The 22,214-nt window shown below is 60.0% G+C and overlaps 1 protein-coding gene across 1 annotated transcript in view; it reads right to left on the bottom strand.

Annotated features, from left to right (window-relative positions):
- Gnaz (G protein subunit alpha z) overlaps positions 1-22,214 on the bottom strand; it is a 59,112-nt gene that overhangs the window by 20,918 nt on the left and 15,980 nt on the right. The window contains exon 2 of the mRNA XM_004672784.2: positions 5,551-6,723. Coding sequence (XP_004672841.1) covers positions 5,551-6,273 — 723 coding nt within the window. The 5' untranslated portion in view covers positions 6,274-6,723. The remainder of the gene's footprint in view (positions 1-5,550; positions 6,724-22,214) is intronic.

The raw sequence follows: 22,214 nt of genomic DNA, 5'->3' as shown, positions 1-22,214 counted from the left end.
AGGGGACATCCCTCGGATATCCAGGGGGCAGGACACCCCGGGGCACGTGACGTAACCACCGTAAGCCTGAGTTCCTCGTTGGCAAAGCTCGCTGATTCAGGATACTGGACGACCTGCCAAGTCCCTTCCACTCCCAAGTCCCCGCGTGCCAGGTGGGGGCCTCACAGCTATCAGCTGCCTCCCACTTGAAAGCTGCCCCTGGTAGCTGGATGTACCCAGCAGCACCACCAACAGGCAAGAGCCTGCCCACATCTTGCTGCCCCTGTCAGTGCCTCATTTCATGACAAGATACTGTGTGTATATATTTGTCTGAGCTTACACTTGTAATCTTCCTGCTTTGGCTTCACGAGTGTTGGCTTTACACACGTCATGACGGCTGGCTTTAACTACTTTATTTATTTATTTATTTATTTTCGCCTGTTTGTCTTTGAGACAAGATCTGACACTGTAGCCCAGGCTGCTCTGGAGCTCAGTATGTAACCTGAGCTAGACTTGAACCTGTGACTCTTCTTCCTGCCTCAGCCTTACCCGTGTTGGCGCCACAGGCGTGAGCCAGCACAGCCAGCTTAAAGTCCATGCCTGTAGAACGAAACGAGCCCTCCCTTCCAGTCTATGTGACGCAGCACAGCGCTAGAGCGTCCCAGAAAACACCGTCCTCCTGACAGTCCCTGGCCCGTTGGAGACCAGCACCCCCTGGCATCTCCCCTAGAAGGGCTGATGCCCAGCTGTGCCTAAGCCCACCCACCTCGTACCCACTGCCCAGTGCCCGCTGAGTTACTACCGTGTGCTAGGACCTAAGCCCATGGCACAAGCCACGTGGAGGGCACCAGCCTGTGCTTGAGACGTACTGAGGCTGCTGACCTGCCTGGGAGGGCGTGAAAAGGGGCTGCACTGGGGTCACTGAACCCAGGCAAGGGGCATCCCCACCTGCAGAACACGCCCCTGCCCCCGGACGGACGCAACGTGCCTGCTCGGTCTCCTCCCTGACAGGTGGTCACCAGCAACCTGGAAAGGGAGCAGGAGGCGTCCCTCGGTGGGCCTTGCCGTAGCTCCGGCTACCCGTGGAGCTCAACTGGGCACCACTGGTTCCAGGTGAGAGCCAGAAGGAGAAGACCCCTGAGGAGCACACCTGCTGGTTCTGGAAGTAGGGCCAGGTGGCCCTGGCAACACAGTGGCCTGCGGGAAAGAAGCAGTGGCTGCTGTCCTGTAATTGTTACAGTCAGGCTGCCGTTCAGACCTGGAGCCTAGCACCCCCCTCCCCCGGGGCCCATGAGCCAGCACAGCAGGCACGCGCCAGCCTTGCCCACGAGGCAGGCAACGCTGACGGCTCGTCCAGGAAATAGGCGGCGAGCTCTCTGTGGGTTTCCACATGAGACCATTTGACACGTTATAGTCAGACCTTTTAATCTCCCCTTCTCCAGAGTCCAGTCACCATTAAACGATAGTGGAGTCCATTAGTTGACCTACAGGGGGCAGAGGCTGGACGGCAGGTGCCTGCCTACCCGCACTTCCCCCAGGCCTGGGGTCCTGCCCGACATCTGAGGTGACTGACACCCAATTCCCGCCGGTCATGGCCGTGGTCAGTTGTGCACATGGGCAGCTGGAGCTGGCATCTCCACTACTCCTTGCTCAAGGTCTTCCTGAGGCCAGAGTGGACAAGTCCAGCTGGACCTCAGGTTGTGGGGGCTGGGTGGCCAGCCAGCACCATTCTGAACTTTAGTGGAGGTGATGCCTCTGGCGTGGGACAGAAACAACAGGCCCTGCTCCACGAGACCAGCCAGGGGCGGTGTCCGGGAGAAGTCCCCACGTGTCACGGGGCGGTGTCGGGTCTCTGGCGCCATCCGGGAGGGTATCAGACAGAGCCCCGGAGCCCCCAGCTGCCTGCAGGTTCCTGGGGACTGAGTCAGACTGAACCACCACCAGGCCTCCGGGGGATGAGTGTGGAACGGCAGCTGAGGGAAGCATGACTCCTCACATGTACTTACTGCCACAGCCCATGGATACCCCAGAACCTGCCTCCCGTGCTTCCAAGGAGCTGCCCTGCGCGCGCTCGCTGCTCCGGGAGCCTTCACACCCAGGAGCCTGGAGATGCTCACGTTCTCCTTGGCAACGTGCTGACGCAAAAGCCTGCGGGTGGGCTGGCGGGGCGGGGGGGGGGGGGAGACAGATCCTTCTCCAGGCACGGGGGCGGGTGGGGGCACCACCAGCCTCTGTCAGAGGGAAGACGGCCTTGGAGCTAAGGAGGGAAGGAGGCTCGGGAGGAGCCGTGTCCAGACCCTTGGCACCATCCCCCAAGTTCATTCAGCTTTTGCACCAAGTAGTGTGGCTTGCTCTTGGCTGACTTGTCTCTGCTGGGGCTGGGAGGACAGTCCAGGCCGCTCCAGGGGGAGGAGAGCCGGCCGCAGGCAGGCCTGTCTCAGCATCTGGCCTGGCTGGAGGGAGAGGCGGGAGGCGCTCGCTGCTGGCACCACCAGAGCTGTGGGTGGGAAGAGTCACGGGCGGGTATTGTCTTTCCTCAGCAGCCTGTTTGTTTTTCATCCCCAGATATTACTGGTGGAGCATGAAAGGTCAGAGCCATTTGGAATCCAGTGAATTTCCAGCCTCACTAGGGTTTTTCAACAAGAATTTCTTTCCTTTTCTGGTGAACAACTACTTCCCCAGGTCCATGGAGACCAGAGTGGTGGTTGTGTGTGTGTGTGTGTGTGTGTGCGCGCCCCAGCTGCCAGCCCTTCCTTTTAGAAAATAACCTGAGCTGGGCGTGGTGGTACATGCCTTTAATCCCAGCACTGTGGAGGTAGGAGGGTCACTGTGAGTTTGAGGCCAGTCTGAGCTAAAGTGAGCTCTAAGTCAGACGGGCTACAGTGAGACTCTGCCTCAAAACAAATAAATTTTTAAAAAATGCCTAAGTGCTTTCAAAGCTGGGCTTTTTTCAAGAGGCCAACATGGGCTTCACAGGAATCCCCATGGGGCTGGAACTGGCAGGAGGCTAGTGATGGAAGGCGTCCTCTCAGGGCCTGACCCGGGACCTTGTCACTTGTATCTGTGCAGTGACCCTCTGTGACAAGGCACTTGGTGGGAAGTGTGGCTGGAGGGAAGGCTTGCCAAGGTTCTGCCTGGGCTGAGTCCCAATCCAGAAGACAAGGGTTCATGGGTGGGACAGGATGGTCACGAGCTGAAGGCTACACAGAGAGCAACAGTGGACAGGAGAACTGTCAACAGTCAGAGAGGCGAAAGAGGCAGCAAGGTGGTGGGTAAGGGCCAGGCAGAGCCAGGAAGGCTTGGAGTTAACACCACCCCCCCATGACAGATTCACAGGGGTGACAACCAAAGCCCTCCATAAAACTCAGGGTCCAGGCACACTTGTGGGCACGGGCGACAAACCACGGGTCTGGGAGCTCGCACTGCCCCGGAGAGGGTGGGTGGGGCAGCCAGAACTGGGCCAAGAAGCCTCGGGTCACAGGTCCTAACTAGCAGACACTTGGAGCGTTGACCATGCGCACCTGTGTGACGGGCACCTTCCTGCTGGCAAACCCCAGGCACCGTGCTCTGCCTCACAGCTGGGTCACCCCTGAGCCTCTGCCCACGGTCGGGTCTTGTCATCTGCCAGGATGCCACTTCTGCGCACACCACACACGGCTGCTGTAGCGGGGCCAGCCGCGACAGCGTAGCGGAGGGTGGCTAGAACTCAGACACTCTACTAACTCACCGACAGCCAAGAGCTTAGGAATGACGAGGACCACGGGCGGCCACAGGCTGCCTGCTCCCTGTAGACTGATCATCTGCTCATTACCCGCCACCGATACCGGGCACAGCGCCTCCAGGTGCTGTAGGGCAGGCAAGCCCTGTTTGAATTCATGGCCGCCTGACCACGCCACAGGCCCTCCCTGTGCCCAGAACAACACGGGGGCAACCCAGCACCGTGGCCGTAGCCTGCAGCCCCCCACAGACACCTTCTGGACCATAAGCCCAAGGTTCGAGCCCTTAGGCGAACCCACAGAACAAAGAGAACCCAGAGAATGAAGCCAACGAGGCCAGCGCCCCAAAGTGGGGAGGCTGGATCCCCGTCTCATAGCACGGTCAGCTCAAAGGTCTGCCAGGGTTCCCGCCAGCATCACACTTTCCTCTGGGTTCCAGGACACCTCCACCTACTCATAAACCCTTCGCAACACCCACCCCCGCCCCCCTCCCCGCCCCCCCCAACACACACTCCTCACATATCCAGGTTCAAAGGCTTTTCTCTCTTTATTTTATGTAATTTTTGTGGTTTTTCTCAAGGTAGAGTCCTGCTCTAGCCCAGGCTGACCTAGAGTTCTTCATTTGCTTAAACTCAGGGTGGTCTCGAACTCACAGTGATCCTCCTGCCTCTACCCCCAGAATGCCGGCACTAAAAGGCGGGCTCCACCACGCCTGGCTCTTCTCTTGAGGGCAGGCGCCAGGTCTTTGTCAGTGCTCCTGCCCAGCACAGTGGCTTTGCTGTGGACAGCCCCAGGGCAGAGTGGCCCTGGCCACGCTCAAGACTTGCCTGGCCTCAGTTTTGCAGCACAGCCTGTCCTGCAGTGACTGCAGTGCGCTCGTATACCTGGCCTTCTGCCTCGGCTGGACCCGAGCGTCTGCCTGTCTTCCCCTTGGCTGTCTCCTGCTTCCTACTGGGCCCACTCGCTCCCACCACCACCCCCCATCCATTCTCATTCGGCTCGGCACTGGGCCCAAATCGCCTTCACATCATCCTCATCCTTCACGCCTCGGATGCCCTTCCTCACACAGTGACTCTCAGCCTGGGCCCCGAGGACTTCACAAACTCCAAGCGCCCTAGCCCCTCCACTCACTGAGGTCCCAGCACCTCATGGCCCCAGGCCCAGGCCTTAGCATCTTGGTATCAGACTTAGCACGCTCGCCAGCAGACTCTCGGGATCACGACAGGGTTGCGGTGATGGCTGCCGTTCCCTGGCCCCTCACCCTGCGCCGTGGTGCTGGCTGGCGCCCCTGGGTTTCCTGGGCTGTGTGGATCCATGATGACACCCGGCCAGACCATGTGTCCCTGCATACTACGGCCCCTGTGGTCTCGGCTCTTTAGGCACAGTCGTGTTCTAGTCCCTACACTGAGGCTGGGGTGACCTGCAAAGCGGGGTGCCTGGAGCCAGCAAGTGTTACAAAGACAGCAGTATCACCCGCAGCTGGGGAGTCACGCTGACGGAGGGCAGGGGAGTGGCACTGCTTTGAGAGTGTCAGAAAAGGCTCACCCAGATGAAAGTAAGGCCCTCAGGCCAGGGCTGTCATGGAAGGCCAATCTTACGGGGGGGGGGGGGGGGGGGGGCGTGAGGGTCCTGCATGACGCTGCCTCCCTGGGGCTGACATGGTGGCAGAAGTGTCCCCCGAAGTCCTGCAGCCTGACCTCCACAGCCTACGTGTTCCCCTGAACACCTCACCGAACCAGCACTGGCTCTCCGAGGCCCCTTGGCAGTTCTGACAACAGCCTCTCCCCGTGGGCCCGACTCCACCTGCTTCCCAGGACGCGGGGGACAAGCGGAAGAAACCGGGGGCTCTACTCACCGTCTGGTTATCCTCATAGAGTTTCAGATCGTATCCGCTGAGCTCCACACAGAAGATGATGGCCGTGACGCCTTCGAAGCAGTGGATCCATTTCTTGCGCTCTGACCTCTGCCCGCCCACGTCCACCATCTTGAACGTGAGCTCCTTGAAGGTGAACTTGTTCTCCACGATGCCCGTGGTCATGTCCCGGGAGCGCAGGATGTCCTCCACGGTGGGGACGTAGTCGGGCGCGGCGATGCGCTCCAGGTCGTTCAAGTAGTAGGCCGCGTTGTCCTCCAGGTGGTACTCGCTGGAGCGGCCGAAGCAGGCCTGGGCGCCGGGGTCAGCCCACAGCCGTCGCATGACCCCCAGCAGCTCGGGCGTGATCTCTCCCTTGCTCTCGGCGGGGCCCGTCAGCGCGAAGAGCTGCACGGCGTCGTAGGCACGGTCGGGGTTGTGGAAGTCAATCTTAAGGGCGGCCAGGGCTCGGATGATGCGGGTCAGCGAGTCGATGGCGTTGTAGATGATGAGGGGCTTGTACTCCTTGCAGGCCTCCAGGTTGAACCCGCCGCTGTGGATGATCTTCATCTGCTTGACGATGGTGCTCTTGCCCGAGTTGCTGGTGCCCAGTAGGAGAAGTTTGATCTCTCGGCGCTGCCGCTGGCTCTCAGAGCGCAGGTGGCGGTCGATTCTCCGGGACCGCCTCGCTGCCTCTTTCTCCTCTGAGCTTTGCCGACATCCCATGGTCCGGCAGCGGCGGGCCCTGATGTGGGGGGGGGGGAGCACTGAACGGGTGCCTCTCCTTCTTGCCACGGAGCAGGGGCGTCGTCGTCTTCAAAGTGCTCAGTGCTGGCTGAGGGGCAAGGCCGTGTCACGCTGCAGTCCCTGCCCCAGCACCTCTCCTCTTGCGGGCATGGCGCCGCTCTGTGCAGTGGGGGCAGTGACTGCACCACCCTCCTTTCTAGTGACACTCCACCTCCCCTGGCAGCGGCGTGGCCTGATTTGCCGTAGTCATTCCTCGTGTCTCAGCCACGGTGGGAAGCTGTCCACTTGCGTCCGCCTAGGCTGCTGCCGGTCTGGTCGCCGGTTGCTGTGGCGATGCTGCTCAGCGCAGCTGGAGGGCCCGGCGCTCCCCGTGGGCCCCCCTGCCTCAGGCTGCTCTGGCTCCCTGCCGGGCACCCAGCCCTTCACCTGCTGAACAGAGAACAGCAGCAGCGTGAGCCACCTCCTGGTCCCACCCCAGGCTGGATAGGGAGAAGGGATCAGCCAGCGGGCCTCGGAAAATGCCGATTCCCTGCCCCTCAGGTGCCGCAGGGTCCTGGTGCCCAATCCCAGCCAAACACACACACTTTTCCCCCATCACCAAGTGTGCCCAAGGCCACATGTGGGAGGGACAGAGGTGACACGTGCAAAGCTCTTGCCTGCTGCCCCCATGCTGAACCCAGCTCCATCACCCTCCCCGCCCACTGGACCCGGCTGCCCTCGCCTTCTCAGAGCCTCTCTGCCTTGCCGGACTAAGGGCTCCATAATGTGGCCCCGTTGTGGTGTTCCCTACTCTTTCAGGGTGGGGAAGGAGTTTCACAGTGTGGCGCCCTGGGTATGGACCTACCTGAGGAGGGAAGCCACCACACCCCTGAATCCAGGCCAGCGACAACAGGGCTGTCCCCTAAACCCTCACGTCATCTTGCAGGGCAGGGCCACCTCCGCTACCACAGGGCCGGATGCATGCAGTGGGTACAGTGTGTCAGAAGTGCATTCTGGGGGACCAGCACATGGTTGGGGACGAAAGCAAGGTGGAGGCCACAAGGCAGGTCCTGAGTGGGCAGCTGCCCGGCATCAGGCATCTGTGTTGGCGCGTGTGTGGCCCCGCACGCACGCATGCGGAGGCCAGGGGCTGTCAGATGTGCTTTTCTATCACGTTTCTGTCTCGTTTCCTTGAGACAGGGCTTCTCCGTTAGCCCGAGGCTCACCGTTTTTCAGCCAGACTGGCTGACCACAAGCCCCGGTGACTCTCCTCAGCCCTGGGGCTCTAGGCCCGCGTGGTCCTGTTGGCCTTTTACACGGGTGCTGGGGAATCGATCTCAGGTCCTCATGCTTGGGCAGTGACTGCTCTTTCCCACTAAGCCTTTGGGTAGTGGCAAGGTCTGTATAACAGGCTGATATGGTCACGTGTGTGGGAAGGCAGGAGAAGCCACGTCGGTGCTCAGAAAAGTGAGAATTACCAAGTCCAGGCTTGGCCAGCCAGCAGCAGTCACTAGCTTACTGTCCCTGTTTCTGGGGGTACCATCTCACTGTCAGGCTGTTTTTCACTCAGCCTGATCGGGCAAGGGCACTAATAAGGGAACCTCTGGGCACAGCCACCTGCCGACCATCAGGGAGGGGTACTCTTTGGACACCTCCAAGACCCGCTCAGCGGCTGGGCCAGGCCTGAGGCTTCTGACCCTGACTAGGAGGGAGCCTGGGCGGAACCTGCTCTAGGACACCTCTTACTTCACTGCCCCTGATCTCTGTCTTCGCCTGGTCACGGCCACTCTTACGTCTCCTTCCCAGACGGCAAGCTCTGGGGTTGGAAGGCCCAGGCAGACGGATTCCCCCACCCCCAGCCACTCTCAGGCACTGGGATGGTCTGAGTCAAGTGTCCCCGCACAAACTCGTGTGTTCTGAATGCTTAATCCCCAGCTGATGGCAATTTGGAAATTGTAGTCTTGCTGTGTGTGGTTGGGGAAGGGCTCATGGGTGTTATAGCCAGCTTCCCTTTGCCAGTGTTTGGCACACTCTCCTGCTGCTGTTGTCCACCTGATGTTGTCCAGGATATGATGTCCACCCTCTGCTCATGCCATCGTTTTCCCTGCCATCATGGGGCTTCCCCTGGAGCCTGTGGGCCAAAACAAACCCTTTTCTCTCACAAGCTGCTCTTGGTCGTGTGCTTTCTTTCCGCAACAGGAAGGCAGAACTTTTTGTAAACTGCAACAGGCACCTCTGTTCTCTTCGTCCACCTGGCTGGGCCCCTCGGGAGTTGGCAGCCCATCGTCTCTACGGTGACCTGTGCCTCTCCCTGTCCTATATCCTCACTGACCACTAGTCCCAGCAGTCCTGCTCCGAACCAAGCCCTGGGCTACCCCACCTCTCCCCGGTCCCAAAGGGTCTGTCTTTTCTGGTCAGTGTGACCTCTGGTTGTCCTCAGCCCCTTGGGCCACCTGCCTGCCACCATTTGGGTACCGCTCCTCTGCCTGGGTCCAAGCTCAACATCACCCACTGTTCTCGGGGTGTAAGTTTCTCCCTCTACACAGTTTTGGCCAATTCCCACTTGCCTTTCAGCATCTCGGGTGGGGGCAGCCCTCATCTCTAAGGCTTTCTCCCACGGCCACAGATATCTGTAAGGAGTCCTGGTGCTCTGCAGGGGGGCAGTCCGTACCCTGCTGTCACCGTCACCGGGGCATCATCATCTCACTGTCTTTGCTGCACCTCCTCGGCAAGATGCCACCCACCACCCCGACTTCCCTCGGCCGCCTTCACCGTGGACCTTAGCTGACATGTGACCTTCATGATCCTGTGTGGTGACCTCGCCTCATCCCCGGACCCGGGGTGCCGGGTGAGCAGGGCTTGGCCAGGTCTTGCCTTCACCATCAGCAAGGCAGTGACCAGCGGATGGTGTGCCGTCAGCGGGTGCTGGGGCGGAAGCAGAAAAGGAAGGAGGGGCTTCTCCGCGGTCCTGCCCACTGGGCAGTCATGGAGGAGTATGCCAGGGACACTTCTAGAAGACTCTCTGCTGAGAGAGTCATGATGGACAAGAGAGGCAGTCCAGGGCCGACTGCCCGAGGGTGGCACGGAAGCAGCACCCGCAGTGCATGTACTGGAGATGCACCCCTAGGTGCCCGCGCAGGCAGAGATCTGGGAGCACCTCCCTGCTGTACGGAGTTCCGGGTTGTGGAGTACAGGAAAGGGGTCTTTTCTTCTTTGCATTTTACCCTATTACCTACATTTCCCTCAATGAATTCTTAAAAAGTTATTAGGAAGGAGTGTGTGTGCACATGGGCACATGAAGGCCTCCTGGCAGTGCCAATGAGCCCCAGACACACGCACCACTTTGCGCATCTGGCTTTACGTGGGTCCCGGGGAAGCAAACCCAGGCTGGCAGGCTTTGACAGGAAGCACCTTCTACCACTGAGCCATCTCCCCAGCCCAATGAACTTTTTCTAGGATAAAGGCTCGTAAGCAAATGTCACAACACGGACACGCACCTGTCAGTCCCCACGTCCGGGTCTCGCCCGAGACTCTCTGCATGGACTGTTAGCACGTGGCTGCCCCTGGTCCCTGCTGGTGACAGCTGGTCTGCTGGGGTGCAAACGTGTGCACAACCTTGCGCCTGCTGCGTGCAGCCGGCCCTCTGGGAAGCCTCCTCCGCAGGCGCAGGGAGGCCGAGGCCCTGGCAGCGGGAACCGCCCTCCCAATGCTGGCTCTTAGGACATGGCTAGTGCAGGCAGGTGACATGGGAGCCCCAGAGTTGCTATTCCTGGCGGGGGATGTGCGTGTGGGGGTAGTGGGTTCTCTGTCATGGCGCGGAGCTGCTCCTGGGCAATGAAGAGGTGCTCGGCTTCAGGACGGCTGTCCCCGCCAGCCTCACTCATGGACCCGGCAAGCTCGTCAGGCCCCGTTCCTCCACGGCCCCCGCCTCCCTCGGCTCTCCTGTCTGGACGCCTCTCATCAGAGCGCTGTCTGTTCTTCGCAGGTCACGTCACACGCGGAGTCCCCATCCACTACCTCCACGAACTCACCACTGTGCCTGCTGCTTCTATGGCCTCTCCTGCAGCCAGGGGGTTCCTTAGAACCAGGGGGGACACGCGGTGCAGGCGAGAGGCGGGCAGCCCTGGCTGCTCTCGCTCTTGGTGAGCGAGCAGGCTCCCCGAGGTGCCACAGTCCTCCCTACCCCCGCTCCCTGTGCTGCTGACAAGCCCCTACCCTGGTGGCCCCACCCCAGATCAAGTCTTGCGCTCAGGGATCAGACCCAGGCCGGCCTTTGGTAGCAAGCGGCAGGCGGCGCTGTTTCTCTGTGGAAACGCGGCTCCCCCATCGGCCAGGGCCGAGGGGCACTGAACTGGGAGAGCTGGGGGCCTGCATGACCTGTTGCTGTCTGGAAACCCGGGGCTCAGGCCTGGCTGTCTGGTCCTTGATCCGTATGCGTGGGCGGCTACAGGGTGAGGATGGAGGAAAGGGGAAACCGAGCACTAGGTTTCGTTAGGGGGCTTGAACGGGGAACCAAAATGAGCCACCGTGAGGGGTGCGGGCGGGGCCTCTCCTTCAGGCCTCCAGACCCTTGAACTCGACACGCCGAAGGCCCCAGGCCGGGCTCCCCCGCAGCTCTGTGAGGCTTGCCTAACACTTGGGCGTATCAGCGCTGGGGCAGCGGCTAATGACGGCTGCAGACCACCAGCCCGTGCGCACGAGTCCAGCCACGCTCCACGAGCCCTCAGGCCAGTCCCCCGCACTGATTCTGCCTGTGAACCCTCTCTCTCGGTCTCACCTGGACTTTCCTGGGCCTTGAGGGACTCCTCCAATCCCAGAACAGAAGCTGTGGCAGTTGGTCCCTAGGCATAGGATCATTTGGGTGACCACACTGTTTCCTGGCCCCCAAACTGCTCCTATGTGCCAGGGCGATACCTAGACCTTGCCCCGGCGTGCCGCTGCCCTCGCTAGAGCACCACAGACACCAGGCGCAGGAGGAGCGGAAGGGCGCTCCGGGTGGCTGGGCAGAGAGGAGAAAGGTTACAAGGTGAGAGGGTGGAGTCGGGCAGAAGAGAAGCCCAGCTGGGGTCCTGGCGAGTAGTTCCGTGTGGTATCCTGGGGGCGGAGGTGGCCATGGGCAGGAGGGACCAGCTGTGGTGCAAATGGGTACGGGGCTGGGGGGACCAGCCATCTGCCACCTCACACTGCAGCACCTGGCAGAGAGCGTACTCACTGGGCAAGGGCCAAGACCCAGCCCCTGGGCTTGCTCAGACGCGGACGGGCCAGTGCACAGACAGCGAGTGGACGAACCGCAGTGACCAGGTGCCCCCTCTGATGGCAGAGGAAGCCCTCTGGGGAGGCAGGTCACGGGAGGGTGCGCAGGCTGCAAGCCCGCCAGGGTGGACCTGCGGGCTTCCCGACGGGTGAGAGATGACCACGAGGAGGTGGTGAAGGGGCGAGGTGAGGGGCTCGCTGGTACAGAGGCCCCGGGAGACACGGCCTGAGCGGCGGGAAGGATGGCCTGGGGTCAAGAATGTCGACCAGGTGCCTGGCGTGGTGGCGCACGCCTTTAATCCCGGCACTCGGGAGGCAGAGGTAGGAGGATCACCGTGAGTTTGAGGCCACCCTGAGACTCCATAGTGAATTCCAGGTCAGCCTGGGCCAGAGCGAGACCCTACCTCGAAACGAAACAACAAAACAAAACAGAATGTCCATCAGCTCCAGTCGGGAGCCAGCTAGGGTTTGGGTGAGGTTTCTGGGCTGAGGTCAGACCAGGAGAGGCACTTGCGTCCAGGAGAGAGGACGACAAAGTAGGTAGATGGAGACAGCAGATATCTCCGTGGCTCTGTGGGACACAGGCCGCATGACAAGCAGTGCCTGGTGATGAGACAGTGTCTGAGTGGGAACCGGAAGGTGTCTGGGCACCCTGAGGACTGGCCACTAGGCCAGGGGCAGAGGCCACAATTGTTAAGGAGGAAGCAGGCCTGTGGGGGAGCTAAGTGGTCAGTTCCCCTTGCACAAAGGGCCTCAGTACAGACATGTGGACGCTATTAACCACTGGGTACGGGCTGAGCCACCGCCACCGCAGGCTCCGCGTCCGATGTGAAGAGCTGCCCCTGCCACACCCGAGCGCGGCCACACGGCCTCCGCCCCAGGGGCCGCGGGCAATGGGCTCCCCACGAGCTCCATCTCCACCCCTCACAGGCCTGGCTCACCTGCCCGAAGGCTGCCAGGGTTCAGCGTGCACACTTGACGCCCACTCGGGGCTCCCCTGCGGAAAGCCCTCGTTCCCTCCGGGCCCAGGCCAGACCTCTCGAGAAGCCCATGTGCAGATGGACTTCGGCCTGTGTGCCGACTATCCTTCCAGACACCCCCTTACTGCCCCGGCGTGGGGGTGGGCGGCGGCCAATCCTGGTCTCTGCTCACTGCCAGGCAGGCTGGCCTGCCCTCATTACAGGCTGCCCCTTCCCAGACACGACCTTCTCCCATGTGCTCCTGGAGTAGATGTGGGATGACACCCCCGAGCGAGGGCAGAGACACGGCTGCAGAGGGAGAGCGCTGTGACCCTTCTCCGTGCCTCCGGAACCTTCTATACCAGCTGCGTCTGTCCCCACAGCCTATGACTTCTGGAGGCTCAACTCTCCCTTGGCACAGGTCCTGAGCAACAAGACCCCCCTTGCCTATGGCTACATTCTAGGACAGGGCCTCCTCTGCGGTAGCCAGTGAGTTAGCACCCCCCCCCCCAAGTGCGGCTGGAAAGGCAGCCCAGAGCCAAGGTCACTTTAGCATCTCTGCTCGAGCCAGGCTAAGCCAGGGGACTCCAGGGTGGGAAGACTTAGCAGCTTTCTGGAGAGAATCCCTCACTACCACACCCCGCTGTCTCAAGGAGAAGCATCTCCGGTCCTAACTCTAGAGCCCTGGCTGCCTCCCACCCTCCCTAATGGCCTCTTGGGAAAGCCTGCCCCTGTACCGAGCCCAGGTCACAAGAAAGGGGGAGCCGGGACCCGCAGCATCTGCACACAGACCCTTCCCGCTGAGGCAGTTAGGCTCCCCGGGGACCAGCCCTCTGGCTGAATGATTCGAGACTCGATCGCATCTGAGACCCAACAATCGCAACCACAGTTGGCAGAATCCCGAGAGGTGACGGGAGGCCCAGAGCCAGCAAGGCAGAGTGTGTGTCCCCAGCACACTGATGGGCTTTCAAGTTCCCCCAGATGCTCACTTCTGGACACGCCGAGCTCTCCTGCTGTCCTGTGCCTCAGAGGCCCTGGCTTGAGGTGTGTTCAGTCGCAGCGGAAGGACAAGAAATGCCTACGGTGCCAGGCACGGGGCCGGCAGCAGGAGTCGTGGTTCACCTCACACGCTGGCGCGTTCTCTTTCCACCCCATGGGAACTGCCCCCGGAGCCACACGTGCTGACCACGGGCCTGCCCCTGGCCCTGCCCTGGGGTTCAGCATTGCCTGCACTCCTCCCCCCCCCCGGTTCATCAGATGCCCTCTGCCCTGGCAGCAACAGCCCCTCCACCTGCCAGCTCCACCGTGGCACTCAACAACTGCTCTGTGGTGACCTGGAGGGGGGCAGAGAGGCTGCCCAGTGGTGGCAGATCAAGCTCAACGGGCCTTTTTTTTCCCCACATAAGGCTGTGGGGCAGAGGCGGGAGGGCTCTTCGTCTGCAGGGCCACTGGCAGGAGCGACGCGTTTGGGGGCGGGGCCAGGCAGGCGTGCGGCCTTGCGTACTGCCGCTCTTAGGCTGCTCGCCTCAGTCAGGAGTCTGCACACCTGCCAGGCCCGCAGAGTCCGTCCGCAGCCCCCCCCCCCCCGCCTCCTTTTAGACAGTGGCTGCACCACTACGCCCACAGTCTCGGCCCTGGGTCGTGAGTTCTGGGCCAGGCTGGACTATCTAGTGAGACCCTGTTTCAAAACTGAATGCCTGGGGTTGGAGAGATGGCTCAGTGGTCAAGGCACTTGCCTGCAAAGCCCAATGACCTGAGTTTGGTTCGCCGGTACCCACGTAAAGCCGGATGGCACAAAGTGGTGCTTGCATCTGGAGTTCGCCTGCAGCAGCTACAAGCCCTCGCGTGCCCATTCTCTCCCCACACTTGAAAAGTAAATAAATAACACGAATAAACGAGCTTAGAAATACTAAGTCTTCTCCCTGACCACGCCCCCCCCCCCCCCCACCGCAAGTCCCCAGGTCAGCTCCCGCTGTGGCTCTGTTTTAGCAACCTGAGGTCCGGAATGGCCTGTGTCTGTGGTCACCAGTGATTATCAGTTTCCTTCCTGTTTAGTGAGGAACCCCTTTCCACTGCCTTTCCGTGCCTGGCTTACTAGAAACCCACACTCTGCTTCCATTTTACATGCCGCGTATTCCTCTCCTGCCTGTGTGGGGCAGCTCTCTCCCAGCTCCCCTGGGCCCAGCGGGGGGCTTCTTGGTGGTCTCCTTCGTGTTGCCTGGCTCTGCTGTCAGTTCTAATTCTCCTTCCCTGTCACCCCAACCTCTTCTCTGTGTGAATCGGCCTCCACAGAAGCTATCCCCCTTGACTGGGTTTGGTCTCCCCAGCCAGACCTCTATGGCATTCTTGGGATAAGTGGGAATCACAGCCTGCAGTATACCCACTGAACATTCCTATGTCCCGCTCCGATAAACTGGACCAGGGACGTATAGTTAGTAATAGAAATAAAGTCAGTCGGGGCTGCAGAGACAGCTCAGTGAGGCCCAGAGCTTCAAGGCCACTGAAGTGTCTCTGTCCGAGCCAGGGCTAAGCCAGGGGTTCACGGGCGGGAAGACTTGTCAGCTTCCTGGTGAGGATCCCTCACTACAGAGCCTGAAGGCCTATGTCTGATTCCCCAGTACCCACGTAAAGCCAGGTGCCCAAAGCAGTGCATGATGGGTCTGGAGTTTGTTTACAGCAGCAAGAGGTCCTGGTACGTCCATTTCCTCTCTCTCTCTCTTTTCAAATAAGTAAAATTTAAATAAATAAATAAATAAAGACAACTTATTAAGAAAGAGAAAGGCAGCCAAGTGTGGCGGTGCACACCTTTGATCCCAGCACCCTGGAGGCAGAGGTAGGAGGACTGCCATGAGTTCAAGGTCACCCTGAGACCTCAATGGTGAATTCCAGGTCAGCCCAGGCTACAATGAGACCCTACCTCCAAAAACAAGAAAACGGCTGGAGAAATGGTTTAGTGATTAAGGTGCTTGCCTGAGAAGCCTAAGGACCCAGGTTCGATTCCCCAGTACCCATGGAAGTCAGATGCACATGGTGGTGTATGTGTCTGGATTTCATTTGCAGGGGCTAGAGGCTCTGACGCACCCATTCTCTCTGTCTGCCCTCTTTCCCTCTCTCAAATAAATAAAAATATTTACAAAATAGAGAGAGAGTGGCACCCTGGAGAATGAATGTGTGACGAGCTGGGACAGTCACTGTGCCACAGGAGTCCTGACCCTTTACAGGTCGCTCACCCAGCATCTGCCTTCTGCCTTTGCGCGGAGCGGGACCTGCGCAGCGTACGCTGCCGCTACGCGCAGCCTAGGTGAGGGAGGGGCTCGGTCCCCAGCGAACTGGATTCTCCCACGCGTTAATCTCCGTGCACGCGCACACGCTCGGGCACACATGTTGATACGTGCGAGCGTGGGCAGGCAGAAGACAAGCCTGGGTGCCAGCCCTCGCCTCGTCCTTTGCTTGAGAGAAGGTCTCCAGTCCACCCCGGCTCTCGCTAGCCTGGGGTTCCCGTCTCCCACTCCTGACTCGCAGGAGCCGCACAGGGGTTACAGACAGTCGCATTCCTGGGCCCAGCTTGCTGTGAGCTCTGGGGAACCTGAGCTCAGGGGCACGTGCTTGCACAGCAAGGGCCTTTACCCCACTGACCCTTCTTAGCCCGTGACATGTTCGCCTGCCGTGCGTGTACACAGAGCACGTGTGATGCCTGTGTGCACGTGTACACAGAGCGAAGAACGCCGGGTGCTCAGCTTCTCTGAGGCAGGGTCCCTCCCTCCGCCCAGAAGTGCTGCTTTTGGTCAGGGAGCCCCAGTAATCCTCCAGCCTCCTCCTCCACAGGCCGGGGTACAGGCGCCCATGGTCCGCGCGGGAGACTGGAACTGGGGAGGTCCCCGGCCCTCATGCATGAACCCCGATGCTCCTCTCTCCACACCTTCTGTCCTGCCAGCCTCGTCCCGCATGGGCCACTGTGACGGTCTGATCGCAGTCCAGCCCTGCCCGACTGTTCATGCACGTGTGCTCTGGATCGCCGGGGGACAGCCGCGGGGGCATCTGCCCCGCAGGGAAGTCAGGCACGATGGGGCCCAAGCTAGCGAGCTGCTGGGACAGCCAGTGCTTTGGGCCACCAGGCCCAGAGGCCAGTGGGTAGACACTTGGGAAGACAGCCACAACGGCACCCCACACCTGTTTGCTCCTGCTGCAAGGGCACCTGCCTCTGCTTGCATGAGAGTGGGCCTGGGTGGCAGCCACGGCTTTGTAGATACAGAAACCAAGGCTTGAGGCGACTGCCACTGTCTGCCCCCAGCACCGGCACACTGCAGCCCGACCGAGCTTCATGTGGGCACCACCCGACGTTATTCACTCGGTGTTTTTCTCTAAGTGGATTCGCCGTCCTTGTCCTCCTCCCCCTTCTCCTCCTCTTCTTTCTTTTTCTTTTTCTTTTTTTTTTAACTTAAGTGTATACTTTAAAAGAATTTCACATCCCTACTTTTAAGTGTGAAGCCAGAGTTACATGCAACATACAACTGTTTTTGCTGCTAGCCAGGGACTGGGACCGGCCCAAGGGCGAGGCAAGGCTACGCACTATGTGCTGTTTGTTAAACAACAGGGACGGATCAGCCCCCGCTGGAGCAAGAGAGCCACACCAGCACCAAACTAGGATTTGCTTCCGGAAGGAAAAGGATTGAGAGAAAGAGCAAGTGTGGGGCTGGCGGGATAGCTTGGTGGTTAAGGCCTGCGAAGCCTAAGGACCCAGGTTCGATTCTCCAGGTCCTACGTAAAGCTAGATGCACAAGGGGACGCATGTGTCTGGAGTCTGCCTGCAGTGGCCAAAGGGCCTGGCGCGCTCGTTCTCTCTCTTTCTCTTGGTCTCTTTCTCTCTCTCTCAAATAAATAAAAAAATATAAATCTTAAAATATTTTTTAAATTTTTTTTTTAAAAAAAGAGAAACTGTGGCCTCCCTCACAAGAAGGGATGGCAACAAGACCTGCTATGGTGGTGGCGGCCCAGCTCCCTGCTGAGGGGCTGAGCTCTGGGGGCACAGATGGGGTGCACAAGACACTTGGGCCCAGAGGCCTCCTCTGCTGGGACACCCAGGGGCGAGCTCTTGGGCCGTGGTATCACCATTGTACCCCCTGCCTCAGGCCAGAGGATGACTCTCATCTTGGAAAAGTGGGTCATCCTGTCTGACTTTGGTTGCACTCCCTGGTCAGCAGGGCATCTTAGGAAACCCTGTTAACTGGTGCCCAGGCTCGAGGCTCTCCACGCTCAGACCCATGTGGGCAAATGGTCAGCTAACCCGCTACGATCAGTACTGTGCCCTCTCAGACTTGAGCCCCCCGTCTGTGGGGGGACACAGTGGGGAGAAGCTGAATCCATGCCTCAGCGAGCTCCTATTCCCGTCAGGGAGACCCCAAGTTGGTCAGACGAGTGGACGGTTCCTGACTTGGACCAGTGCCGTGGCAGGGAGGTCCCAGCGAAAGGTGGACAGCGGCGGCAGCAGGGAGTGGGTTGGGCACCGTCCCGAGCTGACCTCACAGACAGCAGCCTGGCGATCAGGCCCGACCCGCAGAGCTGAGGTGACAAGCGTAAGCAGGACCCTGAAAACCAGTGTGTGGGGGGAGGCGCTCACATCTGTAGGAGGCTGTTGTCCCTGGACGGGGTGCTGCCCGGGTTCCTGGAGCAAGGGTCTCCCTGGATTGGGAAGAGGCACTTGTACGGTGCTCCGCCCGCGCGTCCCAGGGAGAGAAGCTACTCCGGTCAGGTCACTCGTCGGGAAGGTTGAGCCCGGAGCCAGTGTGTGTTTGAGAAGCAGACGTGGTCTACGTGTGCCCACCCTCAGCTGGGAGGCAGACGCACACGCCCTTTGGCCTTCTGGCACTGCCATCTGAAACGCCATCTCTGAACAGCGGCTGTTCCGCTGAGCCCTGGGGTGAAGAGCAGTGTGGCACAGCCCCGCAAGCCGTGGCCTCAGTGAGTGTACCAGGCGGTCACGGGTGGGGTGGAATGCCCGGCCCTTTTGACTGCCCAGTGTGAGTGCCTGCAAGAAGGGTCTGATGGTTAATTCAGGCTTTTGATACCACATCTATTTTGGACCAAAAAGCCACAGCTTCTCAAGGAGATAACCTCACCTTGGCTGCATGGTGGAGCCTCTTCCCCCCCCCCAAATATCTTTTGCTTATTTATTTATTTGAGAGTGACAGAGAGAGAGAAAGAAGATAGAGAAGGATGGGTGCGCCAGGGCCACCAGCCACTGCAAACGAACCACCCTGTGCATCTGGCTTATGTGGGTCGTAGAGAATCGAGCCTTGAACCAGGGTCCTTAGTGTTCACAGGCAAGCCCTTAACCGCTTAGCCATCTTTCCGGCCCAAGCACGCCTTTAATTCCTTCACTTGAGAGGAGGATCACTGTGAGTTCTAGGCCAGTCTGAGACTAATTCCAGGTCACCGTGAGCTAGAGCTAGACCCTACCTTGAAAAACCAAACAATAAAATAAAACTAATTAATTAATTAAAAAATCAATTTTCCCTGACGGCAGTGACATCGGAAAGGGACAAGCCACCCTCCTAGGAACTGCTCTTGTGGCAAGATGACCTGCACAAGCCCACCCCTTCCTCTGTGTCACCCCCCCCAACCAACATCCACGCTTTGTCTCTCTGGCTGTACCTCCCTCCATTCATGACCACAGCACCCTGCTCCATCTCCCTCAGCTGAAAAAACATGTCCTTTTTTGATAAAGATACAGATAACCTCTGCCCCCTGAGCCTGGAGCACTCAGTCTGGACCCCCCTTGTGCCCTGAGCCAAGTGTAGTGTGAGGCTGGCTCGGTGGTGGGAAAACTGGCTCTTCCCTGGCCTCGGGCTGCTCGCTCGCTCGCTTGCTCATCTGGCTGGCCCCCGGTGGGGGGATCCACATTGTGGGCTGACCGTGGTTTTTGCTGTGCCCTCCCTCCCCCGGTTACCAGCTCTGCTTCCTTCAGAGCAGGTGCTCTGTGAAAGATCTGCAGAACAGATGGATGGGTAGATGGGCCAACACCCAAAATGTTTGTACAGAGCTGAGCTTCCCAGCACTCCCTTCGGAGCACATTACCTGACATGACCTCTGCCAGAGCCTGTGGTGGAAGGGTCACACTGCACTTCCCACGGGCCTCAGGCCCCGAGATCTCAGCTGGCCCGTGGATGGTTCCTGGGGACTCTAAACCCGTGGATATTCTGCAGCTTGGTTCTGTTGGGATACCAGGAACCCACCTGCGCCCTGATCCATCCCAGCCAGACCCACATCCGCTCCCCATGGTCCATATCCTCTCCCCTTGACCCTCTCCCCAGAGCCTCTCTTCCTGATGCTCAGACCCTCTCCCCACAGCCTCTCTTCCTGATGCTCAGACCCTCTCCCCACAACCTCTCTTCCTGGTGCTCAGACCCTCTCCCCACAGCCTCTCTTCCTGGTGCTCAGACCCTCTCCCCACAGCCTCTCCTCCTGGTCCTCAGACCCTCTCCCCACAGCCTCTCCTCCTGATGCTCAGACCCTCTCCCCACAGCCTCTCCTCCTGATGCTCAGACCCTCTCCCCACAGCCTCTCCTCCTGGTGCTCAGACCCTCTCCCCACAGCCTCTCCTCCTGGTGCTCAGACCCTCTCCCCACAGCCTCTCCTCCTGATGCTCAGACCCTCTCCCCACAGCCTCTCCTCCTGGTGCTCAGACCCTCTCCCCACAGCCTCTCTTCCTGATGCTCAGACCCTCTCCCCACAGCCTCTCCTCCTGATGCTCAGACCCTCTCCCCACAGCCTCTCCTCCTGGTCCTCAGACCCTCTCCCCACAGCCTCTCCTCCTGGTCCTCAGACCCTCTCCCCACAGCCTCTCCTCCTGGTCCTCAGACCCTCTCCCCACAGCCTCTCCTCCTGATGCTCAGACCCTCTCCCCACAGCCTCTCCTCCTGGTCCTCAGACCCTCTCCCCACAGCCTCTCCTCCTGGTCCTCAGACCCTCTCCCCACAGCCTCTCCTCCTGGTCCTCAGACCCTCTCCCCACAGCCTCTCCTCCTGGTCCTCAGACCCTCTCCCCACAGCCTCTCCTCCTGGTCCTCAGACCCTCTCCCCACAGCCTCTCTTCCTGGTGCTCAGACCCTCTCCCCACAGCCTCTCTTCCTGATGCTCAGACCCTCTCCCCACAGCCTCTCCTCCTGGTCCTCAGACCCTCTCCCCACAGCCTCTCTTCCTGGTCCTCAGACCCTCTCCCCACAGCCTCTCTTCCTGGTGCCTCTCTTCCTGATGCTCAGACCCTCTCCCCACAGCCTCTCCTCCTGGTCCTCAGACCCTCTCCCCACAGCCTCTCTTCCTGGTCCTCAGACCCTCTCCCCACAGCCTCTCTTCCTGGTGCTCAGACCCTCTCCCCACAGCCTCTCCTCCTGATGCTCAGACCCTCTCCCCACAGCCTCTCCTCCTGATGCTCAGACCCTCTCCCCACAGCCTCTCCTCCTGGTCCTCAGACCCTCTCCCCACAGCCTCTCTTCCTGGTGCTCAGACCCTCTCCCCACAGCCTCTCTTCCTGATGCTCAGACCCTCTCCCCACAGCCTCTCCTCCTGGTCCTCAGACCCTCTCCCCACAGCCTCTCTTCCTGGTCCTCAGACCCTCTCCCCACAGCCTCTCTTCCTGGTGCTCAGACCCTCTCCCCACAGCCTCTCCTCCTGATGCTCAGACCCTCTCCCCACAGCCTCTCCTCCTGGTGCTCAGACCCTCTCCCCACAGCCTCTCCTCCTGATGCTCAGACCCTCTCCCCACAGCCTCTCTTCCTGGTCCTCAGACCCTCTCCCCACAGCCTCTCTTCCTGATGCTCAGACCCTCTCCCCACAGCCTCTCCTCCTGATGCTCAGACCCTCTCCCCACAGCCTCTCCTCCTGATGCTCAGACCCTCTCCCCACAGCCTCTCCTCCTGGTCCTCAGACCCTCTCCCCACAGCCTCTCCTCCTGATGCTCAGACCCTCTCCCCACAGCCTCTCCTCCTGATGCTCAGACCCTCTCCCCACAGCCTCTCTTCCTGGTGCTCAGACCCTCTCCCCACAGCCTCTCTTCCTGGTCCTCAGACCTCTCCCCACAGCCTCTCTTCCTGGTGCTCAGACCCTCTCCCCACAGCCTCTCCTCCTGGTCCTCAGACCTCTCCCCATAGCCTCTCTTCCTGGTGCTCAGACCCTCTCCCCACAGCCTCTCTTCCTGATGCTCAGACCCTCTCCCCACAGCCTCTCCTCCTGATGCTCAGACCCTCTCCCCACAGCCTCTCCTCCTGGTCCTCAGACCCTCTCCCCACAGCCTCTCCTCCTGATGCTCAGACCCTCTCCCCACAGCCTCTCTTCCTGGTGCTCAGACCCTCTCCCCACAGCCTCTCTTCCTGGTCCTCAGACCTCTCCCCACAGCCTCTCTTCCTAGCCCCTCCCCACCACAGCCTCTTCCTGGGCCTCACCTCGTGCCCCTCCTTCCAGCATGCTCGTTCTACATCTCCTTCTTTCCTTGTCCCGCACCCTCTCTGATGGGTCCCTGGACCTTCAATCTACCTCTCATTTTAGAAACTCCATACTCTTCTTCCTTTCGGGGTGCCCTTAGAGACTCCATCTTTTGCACCTCCCTAGTCCTACATAAAAGGCGTCTGGTTGTTCTGCCCTGGAAGCCCTTTCCCTCTCTTGGCCTCTGTGACTGTAGTTTAGGTCTTTTCAAGTAGAATGACATGCCCAATGTAGAAACACAAAAACTTAAGAG

This window comes from Jaculus jaculus, chromosome 13 (genome assembly GCF_020740685.1).
Source record: "Jaculus jaculus isolate mJacJac1 chromosome 13, mJacJac1.mat.Y.cur, whole genome shotgun sequence".
Taxonomy (NCBI): Eukaryota; Metazoa; Chordata; class Mammalia; order Rodentia; family Dipodidae; genus Jaculus; species Jaculus jaculus.
Note: the sequence above shows the minus strand (reverse complement) of the source record. Positions and strands in the feature narration are given on the sequence as shown.